This window comes from Euphorbia lathyris, chromosome 7, assembly GCF_963576675.1.
Source record: "Euphorbia lathyris chromosome 7, ddEupLath1.1, whole genome shotgun sequence".
Classification (NCBI taxonomy): domain Eukaryota; kingdom Viridiplantae; phylum Streptophyta; class Magnoliopsida; order Malpighiales; family Euphorbiaceae; genus Euphorbia; species Euphorbia lathyris.
In genome coordinates this window covers 62,708,977-62,722,240 of record NC_088916.1, presented here as the reverse complement: position 1 = coordinate 62,722,240, position 13,264 = coordinate 62,708,977, and the positions used below count along the sequence as shown (strand labels likewise).

Genomic DNA, 13,264 nt, shown 5'->3' with positions numbered 1-13,264 from the left:
GTAAATTTCAACAAAACTTGCAATGACAGGAGATAAGTAATATTGTGGTAAAAATTATAATCTGAAGCTGCACTTGAGGAGATGGAGAAGTATGCCAAATGCATCTACAGAACCTTGAGAAAGTAGTCACTCAAGAAATGAATGGTTCCAAAATCACATCCTTAACATCAGATATTTCTGATGGCAAGATCCAGGTTACACTAATACCTCAAAATGTAATAAAATTTGTAACAAAAAAAATAGAAGAAATTATTTAACTTTATTTCTAACAAAGCATACGTCTGATGAACAGCAGAACAGGGGAAAATAAACAAACACAGCAATTTGAAAAACAGTAGAGTCTGATCAAACAATACAATATTATGCTTTGATTCAAGAAAGCTGCCCACAATCGGCGATCACAACCGGCTTGGCACACCTGCCGGAGGAAGATCCAACCTTCTCAATGGCTTTCACCACATCCATTCCCTCCACAACTCTCCCAAACACCACATGCTTCCCGTCCAGCCACTCTGTTTTCGCTGTACAAATGAAAAACTGCGACCCGTTCGTCCCAGGCCCTGCATTAGCCATCGACAAGATCCCTGGTCCTGTGTGCTTCTTGATGAAATTCTCATCAGCGAACTTAGCTCCGTAGATCGATTCGCCTCCAGTTCCGTTCCCGGCTGTGAAATCGCCTCCTTGGCACATGAATCCAGGGATCACTCGGTGGAATGATGATCCCTTGTAGTGCAAGGGCTTGCGACTACTTCCAACGCCTTTCTCACCGGTGCAAAGAGCCCGGAAGTTCTCCGCCGTTCGCGGTGTTGTATCCGCGTATAGCTCTATCACTATCCGACCTACCGGATCTCCGCCGACCGACATATCGAAGAACACCTTAGGGTTTGCCATTGCAGAAAAGAAAACTGATGGTTGTTTGCTCTGTTCGTGGATTGAAAATTGAATCAATGAAATGACCTTAGGGTTCACAACAACTGATGTTATATATATATTTATAAAATTAGGGCTTAAGGCCCATTCTATGTCTTAGAATTCAATTACATACCCAAACTCTTAAAATCACCAATTAGCTCCCCCAATTTATACTAAAATCTCCAATTAACTCCAACTCACAAAATCTTAGTGTTAAGTTGATACAAAAGCTGAAAAATAAGAAGAAAAAATTTCAAAGATGGAGAAGAAGGGAAAAATGGTTTAATTTTAGCATGGCTTTCAACTTTTTGTTCCAAGATCATGACCATGAACCTCGTCATAATTGTTAAAACTTGTGGCTATTGTCTTGAATTTTTTTAGATGCACTTACATGGTTTTATGTTTTTTTAGTAACGGTATATGTACCTGTTTCTAATTTGCGTGTCTATTTCAATTCTTAAAAGACTTGTAATTTGTAAGTTTTTGCCCAGTCTAATTTGATGTTATATATATATTTATAAAATTAGGGCTTAAGGCCCAATCTAAGTCTTAGAATTCAATTACATACCCAAACTCTTAAAAATCACCAATTAGCTCCCTAATTTATACTAAAATCTCCAATTAACTCCAACTCACAAAATCGTGTGTTAGTGTTAAGTTGATACAAAAGCTGAAAAATAAGAAGAAAAAAAATTCAAAGATGGAGAAGAAGGAAAAAATGGGAGAAAAATGGTTTAATTTTATTTGTTCCAAGATCATGACCATGAATTATCACAAAAACACTTGATCATAATTGTTAAAACTTGTTGCTATTGTCTTGAATCTTTTTTGGACGCACTTACATGGTTTTATGTTTTTTTAGTAATGGTATTGATAACATCCAGATATTATTTACGGGACCAAAAAGGTAATTAACCAAACGACCGTGTAAAAGGAGGATCGTGAAAGCTATAGCATATCAAGTAAGCCACCTGGATGGCGGATCAGATAAATTCCTCAATACGTCATCAATAGCAAACACTTGGGAGACTCGCCATCTCACCTCGATACGCCCCCTAAACGGTAGAGCCGATTCCCAATAAAGGCAACTAATAACCTATTAATGTGCTAATGGTCATACTTGAATAAGACCAGTAACCGTCATTAATGAGGTATTAATAGAGACTTTCTAGGTTTCCGGAGTTACAACTATATGAGAATAAATAGCTTGCATCCCAAGCTATTGAGGTACACACACACTCTCTCCTAAACCCTACTTCGTGCTTACAGCTTATTCTTCTATACTTTACTAACTTTAGCATCGGAGCTTCCTCCCGCCGATCCCAATGGTGACCCACAGGGAAGAAAGCCGATCAAGAATTCATCACCAGTCATCAATTGGTGCGGTGAATGTGGAAGTTCTAATCATAAAAGGACTTAGTTCACAATCATAAAGATGGCAAGTGGAGGGTCGAACCCTTCAACTGGAATAACAACACCTTCAATACCAACTTCAGTCAATAATCCTCAGACAAACGCCGACAATATAGATCCTGATGCACCGACTGTTCAGGATGAAAGAGAAATGTCGCCTGAGTATTTCATGGATGTTTGCGTAGAAGCGGTGGGAAACCTCCATGGAACAGTTATGGCGAATCGATTAAGAGCTTACCTTGCGAATCCCGTCGTAGGTGGACCCACAACGAGAACCATTCCACCTCTGAACCGTCCTCCGCCAAGGCCGAGGACATCAGCATGGCAGACTGCCTTTATCAGGCCGGGGGCTCGTTGTGACTCAGCCTTCTTGCTCTCTCAACCTACGGATTCAGTGGTCACCAATCCAAAGTGAGGAAGTGCTCTGCCAACAAATAGGAGACTATTTGAAGAGGTTCCAGAAGGGAGTCGGAGGAACCATCAGGCTCCCCCAAGGAATACAGCTAATCCAGGAATCACTATTGACGATCCTCAGGTACCTCCAATGCTAACTGGAACACAGGCTGGCCAAGGGCAAACCAATGAGGCCGCGGATCCTAGTCACCCGCAAGGCGGACGTATTGATCCAAGGTGTGGAAAGCGGACCAGATCTTGTGGACGAAGATGATCCAGATCCCGTTCCTACCGTAGAAGGCGGACCAGATCACCTCACCAGGAAATACCGCTACCACCGCCAGAACAAGGAGGAAGCGGACGTCCCCCACCTAGAGGATAAGGTAGAGGTGGTAGATGATCACCATCGGATCCCTCATCGCAGTCTAGCTCCTCCTCCTCCTCTCAACAGAGTAGATCCCATAGTATGAGACGCCTGAGGATGGATCGTAACTTCATAGCTGAGGAGGTTCGGGCGGAAATGCGAAGGCAGAATGAGGAGAATGCAAGGCACAATCCTTTTGCTAACAGAGAATCACCGTTCACAAGGCGGATCGAAGACGCAGAAACTGATAGGCAATTCAAAGTCCCAAACATACCTAGCTACTCAGGGGAAGATAAATCCTGAGGCCCATGCAAGGAAATACAACATGTTGCTTGCGATTAATGGCGATAATGAAGCAGTCTTGTGCCGAATGTTCATAACCACACTGAAAGGACCGGCGTATGACTGGTTTCAATCTCTTCTGCCAGGGTCAATAGATAGCTGGAATCAGCTAAGTAGGTAAGTTTGCTCAAAGTTTACAGAAAGCATTCCGCCAGTATTCATCGTGAAAGCTCTTTGAGTTAAAGCAAAAGGAAGATGAATCCCTCAGAGATTATGTCAACAAGTTCAACAAGCTATGCATCCGAGTAGTTGATGTGGACGTTCCTATGGCTGTTGAAGCAGTGATAAAGAATACGACCTGCAAAAGCCTACAAGAGGATTTGATCAGACATAAGCCTAGGACCACTGCAGAATTAATGGAGAGATGCAAGGATTTCATGGAAGTTGATGACATACGAAGAGAATCTGCTTCTCCTCCTAAAAGAGGGAAAGACGAATCCCGAAAGAGAGATAAGGAGAAGGAAAAGCTCCCCGATTCATCCTCCAGAAGTAGACGGAGGAGTTTCAGGAACAAATCGGCGTATACACCATCGTTCACACCATTGAACGCCCCTAAAAGTGAAGTGCTGATGTGGCTAGAAAATAGCCAACACAAGCGGAGAATTTCATACCCCAAACCAAAAGGGGGGAATACACCAATACGGGGAGAAACCCCAAAAATTATTGCAGATATCATAGGAGAAATGGACATGAAACAGATGCATCTTGGGAACTGGCCATGGAGATCGAGAGGCTCATTGAGAAAAGGGAAGTTGGATAGGTTCATTTAGAATGACAAAAAGAGAGATGAAGATAAGCCAAAAGATGGTCCAAAAAAGAAGGCTAATGGCATTATCAATGTCATCACTGGCGGACCAGGATACCAGCCCTCAGTTAAAAAATCCAGAACAACCGCCCTTGATAGAGCATCACTCAATCGCCTGTTCGCAGACATTAGTCCAGCAATTCCTCCACACGCGGACGATCTTGTTATCACCATGATGGTAGAAGGATGAGAGATGAAGCGAGTGATGATAGATACAGGCAGTTCATGCAACGTTATCACCAGAGGAGCTTTCGCCAAGCTTAAAGTCGACTCAATCCAGATAGAGACCACCATTGTGGACATCTTGGGAGTAACAGGCCATACGATCCAAACGAAGGGACAAGTGACCTTAGAATGTGAATTGGCAGATGAGGATCAGGCATGGATTGGAGATCTCGAGTTCTCTATCATGGATGGACAATTGGCTTACAACATCATCTTGGGACGTCCTTTTATCTTAGAAGTGGTGGCTCTAATATCAATATGCCACTTGGCAATGTATATCCCTACGGCTAAGGGAGGGGTAATGATCAGCGGAAATCAGAAAGTGGCTCAAGAAACATACTCCGCATCTTTGTCAATCCGCCCTCAATCCAGGGACGAGGAAGAAGATGAGCTTGTTACAGCCGCCTTGGGAGATACGGAAATGTTCCTCATTGTGGATGGGAAGCAAGTACGGATAGCCAAAGGGTTGAGAACAGAGATTAAAAATGATGTCACGAAGGTCCTCCTCGAGTCAAAAGACGTGTTTGCATGCAAGGACGAGATCCTTATAGGGGTCAGCCCGGGCGTGATCACCCACAAACTGAATATCGCCGAAAATGCGGTTCCTGTGGCTCAGAAAAGAAGGAATCATGGTCCGAAGAGACAAAAGGTGATTGAGGAGGCGATATCCAAGCTGAAAAAAGCAGACGCCATTGAGGAAGTTATCTATACGCAATGGCTAGCGAACGTGGTCCTGGTTAAGAAGGTAGGCGGGTTATACCGCATGTGTATTGATTTTACAGACCTCAATAAGGCGTGTCCCAAGGACAACTGTCCCTTACCTTGCATTGACATCTTATTTGATGGAACAGTGGGGCATGCTATATATTCCTTTACATATGTGAAGTCGAGCTATCATCAAATCCCCATAGAACCGTCGGACAGGATCAAAACTTCCTTTGTAACGCACCAGGCAACCTATTGCTTTAAGGTTATGCCTTTTGGGCTTAAGAACGCTAGAGCAACCTACCAGCGTATGATGAACAAGATATTTGAAGGAAGGAAGGGCAATAACTTCTTAGTGTATGTTGATGACATGATCATCAAAAGCACCATAATGGAAAAGCATGCTGAGGACATAAAAGAGGTTTTGGGAGTCCTTCGCCATCACAATATCAAGCTGAACCTAGAGAAGTACACTTTTGGGGAAACATACGGGAAGTTCATGTGATATATGATCAGCTAGAAGCGAGTGGGCCCCAATCTAGACAAGATTAAAGTCGTATTGAACATGAAAGCTCCACAAAACGTTAGAGAGGTGCAACGCCTTAATGGGCGGATCATAGCTCTTGGGAGATTCATCTAATGCTCTGCACGGAGATGTAAGCCATTCTACGAAGTGATCAAGAAGCAAAAAGCGTTTGAATGGAACGAAGATTGCAAGCTAGCCTTTGAAGGCATCAAGTGTTTCCTCACAGAACCGCCTTTAATGAGTCAGCCCCTTGAAGGTGAGGATTTATACATGTATGTTTTTGTCACTGATAAAGCGGTTTGCACTGTCATGATCAGAGAAGAAGGAGGTCAACAATATCCAATCTACTATGTTAGCAAAGTCCTGAAGGACGCCGAGACTCGGTATTCAAGATTGGATAAGATGGCGCTAGCCGTGGTCGTTACCTCCATCTGCCTCAGACCATACTTTCAAGCCCACACAGTCATTGTTCGCACCAACATACCAATGAGGAAGGTATTACAGAAGCCAAAAACACCGGGGAGGTTAATGGAATGGGCTATCTGCCTGGGCGAATTCGACGTCCGCTACGAAGGCAGATCCGCCTTAAAAAGCCAAGTCTTGGCAGACTTTGTGAACGAATTCAAAGAGGAAGATATTAATCCCCCTCAACCAAAGTTGGAAGAATGGACGATGTACACCGATGGAGCTTCATCAGCAGAAGGTGCTGGAATAAGCGTAGTAATCAAGGGTCCTCAGTATATCAAGATACATTATGCTGCGAAGCTAGAGTTCCTCGTGACAAACAACGCTGTAGAATACGAGGCTTTAATACTCGGACTATGCCTGTTAAAAGAGATCACACCGAAACGGGTTGTGATCTATAGTGACTCCAAACTGATGGTCAATCAGGTAATCAAAAACTTCGATGTAAAAGATGAAACCCTGGTCAAATATGTGGAAAAGGCCAAAAGGCTATTGACCCACTTGGAAAGCAAAGAAACAAAAAGGGAGTTGATCCATGTGCTTCGAGGATCAAATACAGAAGCAGACCACATGGCTAAATTGGCTTCTAGCAAGGATCAATGGGCGGATCTTGAGTGCCCATTCGAGGTGAAAACCAGACCAGCATTCACCTCAGAAATCATAGCTATTCTTACATACGCCGCAGGCGACTGGAGATCGCCGATCCAGCAGTACCTTACAGATGGATCTTTGCCTCAAGACAAAGAATAAGCTAGGCGGATGGTGAGAAAAGCAGCATATTTCTCCATGATAGATGATCACCTGTACCGAAAATCTTTTAGCCAGCCTTGGTTGAAGTGTGTCACAACAGAAGAGGGACAGGAGATTATCAGAGAATTACACGAGGGCACATGTGGAGCCCACGAAGCATCCGCCGCCATTTTCAAGAAATCCAGGCTGTCTGGATTCTATTGGCCTACTGCGGAGCTTGATGCTCAGAAATTAGTGGAATCCTGCCACAACTGCCAAGTCAATGTGAATGAACCCCATACAGCTAAGCATCTGCAAAAGCCCATCATCGAAGGACGACCATTCGCCACGTGGGGTATCGACATCGTCGGTCCTTTTCCTTCCACAAGGAAACAGAGGAAATACGTAGTGGTAGCTGTCGATCACTTTACAAAATGGGTAGAGGCCGAAACTGTTTCCACAATAAGTGTAGAGCGAATGGTAGAATTCGTGAGAGACAATATTGTTGGGAGATTCGGAGTCCCCCACACAATCACCACGAATAACGGAACGCAGTTCAACTGTGAGGAATTCAGGTCATTTTGCCAGAATCAAGGCATCCAGAATAGATTCGCCTCAGTATACTACCCACAATCAAATGGAATGACCGAAGTCACCAACCGAACAATCATGAAAGACATATAGAAGAGGTTGGGTGAGCATAAGCAGCAGGGCAGTCAAAGCGTCTAAGTAGCAGAACGTGGCGACGAAAACATGTTCGCAACGAGACGTGGCTATCGTAGCAGTCCAAACAGCAGGACAGATAGCCACCGCATCTAAGTAGCATGGTGCAGCCGAACCGTTTAAGCATGGCCCATCGATGAAAACATCTTGAAGCAACATGTGGTTGTTGTAGCAGTCCAAAAAGCAGGACAGACAACCATCGCATCTAAGTAGCAGGGTGCAGTCAAAGCGTCTAAGCAGCAGGACGTGGCGACGAAAACATGTTCGCAACAAGGTGTGGCTGTTGTGGCAGTCCAAACAGCAGGACAGACAGCCACCGCATCTAAGTAGCAGGGTGCAGTCGAGGTGCCCAAGCAGCCTGACACATTGACGAAAACATCTTGAAGCAACATGTGGTTGTTGTAGCAGTCCAAAAAGCAGGACAGACAACCATCGCATCTAAGCAGCAGGGTGTAGTCAAAGCGTCTAAGCAGCAGGGCGTGACGGCGAAAACATGTTTGCAACAAGGTGTGGCTGTCGTAGCAGTCCAAACAGCAGGACAGACAGCCACCACATCTAAGCAGCAGGGTGGAGTCAAAGTGTCAGGGCGGATCGACGAAAACGTCTTGAAGCAGCATGTGGCTGTCGTAGCAGTCCAAACAGCAGAATAGACAGCCACCGTACCTATGCAGCAGGGTGCAGTCAAAGCGTCTAAGTAGCAGGGCGTAGCGACACAAATGTCTAAGTAGCAGGACGTGATTGTTGTAGCAGTCCAAACAGCAGGACAGACAGTCACAATGTCCAAGCGAAAGGATTCCACTCAAATCCATCCCGGAGAATGGCCGGTCAAAGTCATTCTAAAACACTTCAAGCGTTCCAGCTACACACAATCATCCAATCAAAATCATCCATCCCGGAGAATGGCCGGTCAAAGTTATTTCAAAACACTTCAATCGTTTCAGATACACAATTATCTAAAGCGAAATTCAAACATGAGCGGAAAGACTGCAAACACTCATCTCTATCCTTTTTTTTATTATTATTATTATTGTATAATAAACCCGCCAAAATGGGTATCTCGGTCTACTTTGTATACTCCATTTTCAATGGAGATATACAAAGGGGGGCAGCTGTAGATACCCATTTTTGTCCGGACCAATTTTTTAAATTTTTAATAAATTTCACTCAAAATTTGAACGATTCATGAATTATCCAGAATATATGGTATTATCTTGAAAATAATTTATTAGGGAAAAAATTGTGCTATTAAGACTAATTTGTCATATTTCGATATAAATCGGTAAAAATATCGAATTATATTCAAAATGCGACTTAATAGAATTAAGGTATAATTTTAACCTGGTTTGGAGGGCCCTCTCGGGTTGTATTCCAACGATGATTGCGTTACGGGGTCGAGGAGTTGACGTGTCTGTTGGCTGCCCCAGATGTGCGTCTCAGCAGGAAGATACATACCATGCACTCGTGGGTTGTCCGAAGGCCAAAGAAGTCTGGCATTCGATGCCCCTGGGCGACAACAGCTGCATCGCGAGTGACTTTACTGGTTTTTGGTGCAAATTACAGGGTTCAGCAAGCAGGTGCAACTTGGAACTGGCTGCTATGACCTGCTGGTCGATATGGAAAAGCAGAAACGAGTGGGTGTGGAATAATGTGGAGTTGCCTGCGCAGAATTGCTATAGCGAAGCTGCTGTTTTCTATCGAAATTGGCAAAGGGCGCAAACTCTCCTACACAAATCGATTGATCCGCCTGCACGTCCTGCGCCGGCTATTTGGATACCCCCGAGGCCTGGTAACACCAAGGTAAATGTTGATGCTGCAGTCTTTACTAACACTGGGCAGATTGGCTATGGAATGGTGGTGAGAAATGATGAGAGCCAGTTTGTAGTTGGGCGGTGTGGGATAATGGACAAGCCGTGCGATGGCTTTACCGCTGAGGCTATGGCGCTGCGAGAAGTGCTGGGTTGGCTGAAAGGTCGAGGATGGTCGAATGTGGAGATTGTATCGGACTTCCAGGTGCTGGTCACTACTCTTCAACAGGACAAACCCGGTTATAGTATTGTTGGAAGAATTATTTCAAACTGTCAAAAGATCCTACGGGATATTAGGCTATGTAAGGTTAACTTTGTTAAACGATCAGCGAACCAGTCGGCTTATGTGTTAGCTCGTGCTATTGGTTCTATGTCTGGTTGCGGGGAATGGTGGAATGTACCACCCCGGTTTTTGATTCCTGCCCTCAGGGCTGATTCTTAATATTATTCTTTCATTCTTTAAAAAAAAAAAAGGTATAATTTTAACCTATTATGAATTTTATTCGAGATGTGTTCCTCGTATTTTGAATAAAAATGAATTTGCTTGAATTCGAATTATAATTTATTAATTAAAGTTCAGATGTCAATCAATCGAATTAACATTTCAATGCTTATTTATTTGTCGTAAACTATATTTAGAAACGTCTAAAGTCTGAATTGCAAATTATGATGTAACATCGTATATTAAAGTTAAAGTTAATATTGACTTTGGTTACAATTTATATTGTAATATTGACTTTATAAAAAATTATATCTGTTCTAAAAAGCTAATTAGTTTCAGAAAATCATCTTGTGTAAATGGCTTTTATTTAGAAATCTTTGTTTTGTGTTTAAGCAAATAATCAACCGAAAACAACAGAAAACCTTTATAAAAATATCAGATCGATCAAATTTAATAAAAACAAATTTTTTCATCAATGGCTTCTTCCCTATAACGGATCTGTATTTTCCGGCCTCTTCCTGTATCTCCATTCGCCAGAAACCGTTGGTGAGAGACCTCCTTCATCCTTCTCCATACTCCGGTCACCAGGAATCACAGAGATCTAAAAGAAAATAAAAACGCTAATGTTAGATCTGGGCCGCAAATACGGGGATCTAAGCAAAAGAGGAGAATCGGAGAGAAGATACGAAGAAAACGAAGTGAACACTCACCGAGGAGTCTCCGCCGTTCGCCAATCCTCCACCGTTGAGGCAACTGTCACCGTCGATCGAAGAAGCCCAATACAGGAGAAAAGGGAAGCGCCACCGTCGTTGAGTCGCCGGCAGCAATGGGAGAAAACGGAAGCGGTTATGGAAGCCATGGGTGGAGTTTCAGATTTCAAGAGAATGGCAGAGAAAGAAGAAGGAGATGTGGCTGGAAATCAGAAAATAAGGATAAATATATAATGGGTATTTTACTTTTCTAACCCTCCATAATTCTGTCTATTTTTATTTGATCCCTGCTAATCCAGATTTGTCTCAATTGAATTCTTCCAAGTTTATAACCCAACTTCGGCCCAACATACTTAACTGAACACATTTGATTTTTTTTTTTAGTGCATTCTAATCCCTTTTTACCAATGTTAGCAGGCTCGGACCGGACCGGCCGGTCGGACCAGTCGGACCGGCCGGTCGGACCAGTCGGACCGGGAACCGGCCAGAAAACCGGTCCGAGCCACTCCGGTTATTTGAATAATCAAATAACCGGAGAGAACCGGGGTTGACCCGGTACCCGGCGGTCAGCCTGGGAACCGGTGTGACCCCGGTTTTTCATTTTTTTTTTATTTTTTTTTAAAACTTAAAATTTTGATTTAAAAATTCTGAAATTAAAATGGTAAATTAGTAAAAGTCAAAAAAAAATGTGTTAGAGATTAGATCAGAAAGAAAGAAAAGGAAAAAATAAACCCTAAGTTCTAGTAAAAACGAAATCGATCCTCTGCCTCCTCTCCTCCATCCCTTGAGTCCGCGCCTCCACCGATCGAGTGACTCCGCTACACCGATCGACTCCGTCCCTGTTCCGCCTTTCTTCTGCTGCGACTCTGCCTTACTTCCGCCGCGACTCCGCCTCTCTTCCGCTCTGTTCCGTCCTTTGTTCTGCTACCGGTCGGATTTGTTCTGCCTCCAGGTTTGTGTTCATTTCATTTCAGTAATTTTAATTTATTAAAGTAAACTTTTGTGGATTTATTTATCATATCAGTAAACTTTTGTGTATTTAATTTATTAAAGTGTACTTTTGTGGATTTATTTATCATATCAGTAAATTTTTTGTGTATTTAATTTATTAAAGTGAACTTTTGTTCTGCCTCTGGATATGAACTTTTGTCTGTTGTGGATATTATATTACATTATTGTGTATATGAACTTTTGTGTCTCTTGTGGATATTATATCAGACTATTATCATAATATAAATATAATTTTAATATATAAATATAATTAATATATTATTTATTTATTTATTACGTCATCCGGTTCGACCAATCCAAGCCATCCGGTCTGACCAAGTGACTCGTGACCCAATCACCAATCCGGTTCGATGTCCGGTCCGGTTCTGATAACATTGCTTTTTACTATCCATCAATTTTTAACTTCACTTATATTATTATATTATTATTTAGGTAGTTTAAATTAATTCATAAAATGCAATTAGAGTTTGCTGCCTAATCTAGTTTCACCTTTGTTCAAGGTAAAATTATTTTCCATATGTGTAAAAGATTATTATTAATTTGTTTATACTTTATATATATTTATTGCATTACTGAAGTTGAATTTCAATAATATATTTGAAAATGTCCTTCATTAAAATTCATATTTTTTAGCGTATATGTGATATGCGTAAAATAAAATTGAATTTTAATTCAATAAAATACGATTACGTGTATGCTATACACGTAATTTAAAAAAAAATAATAAATCAATTCAAAATGTTATTTCGAATCAATAAAAGATAAAACAAATTAATTCGAATCGATGTGAAAACGTCATTCGAATTCATAAACCAAATTAATTCGGATCGATGTGAAAACGTCATTCGAATCCATAATCAAATTAATTCGGATTGATGTGAAAACGGCATTCGAATTCATAACCAAATTAATTCTAATCGATGTGAAAACGTCATTAGAATTAGATGCTAAAATAACCCCAAAACACGCGTGAGTACCTGACTTATATCGATAATTCAAAGCAAAGCAAATAGCAAACACGTAATATCACAATAGTACCGATACGTCGGGTGGGGTAGGGTGAGATCACATCTCTTCCCTACACGTAACCGGAAAAACGAACCCTAAATCTCTCCGAAGACCGTCCTTATCAAAACCAAACCATACAGAGTCAATCCAAACAGATAGGGCGACCAATCACGCTCGCACATGTATTCCCAAGTGATGATTGGTGGCGACTCGAAACCCTAAAACACGAGAAAGGCGGATCGAGCCGGCCACGGACCCCGACCTGAAAACCGGAAGCCAGGGTGCGACAATCTCCATATTCAACAAAGCAGCCTTGTGATCCTTAACATCCTCGGCTATTTTCTTCTCCAGCTCCTGGATCTTGGCGTTCTTACTCTCATTAAGAGCTATGGAGGTAGTCGCATTGGCACTGATGACGACCACTTCATTCTCCAACTTCTTGATAGTGGCTTTATCGGCTACACCTTGGAGAAGATCCGCCTCCATTGTGCACATATGGGCATATGCCTGATAAAAAAGGGATCATTTAGAAAACAAGGTCCACAAAACTGAGATCATTCTTTCATCCAAAAATATGAAACAATGAGAAACTTACCGTAAGAAGATCCATTTTTCCCATCTTAGCATGGGCGGATCCAGAGTACTTGGCTCGGCTCTCCTGCACCTTTCCCAGCTGACCAATGGCT

At 42.3% G+C, this 13,264-nt stretch overlaps 1 protein-coding gene and 1 long non-coding RNA gene across 2 annotated transcripts; both read right to left on the bottom strand.

Moving 5' to 3' along the window:
- Nucleotides 1-240: 240 nt before the first annotated feature.
- On the bottom strand, nt 241-968 carry LOC136235861 (peptidyl-prolyl cis-trans isomerase-like). The gene has a single exon (XM_066025931.1). The coding sequence runs from the start codon at nt 889-891 to the stop codon at nt 373-375; it is 519 nt and encodes a 172-aa protein (XP_065882003.1). The 5' UTR covers nt 892-968; the 3' UTR covers nt 241-372.
- A 9,229-nt stretch (nt 969-10,197) lies between these two features.
- LOC136200544 (uncharacterized) lies at nt 10,198-10,845 on the bottom strand. The gene is made up of 2 exons (XR_010673381.1): nt 10,560-10,845; nt 10,198-10,450 (listed from the first exon to the last, which is right to left on the bottom strand). It is a non-coding gene; the product is annotated as an uncharacterized lncRNA (long non-coding RNA).
- Nucleotides 10,846-13,264: the final 2,419 nt, after the last annotated feature.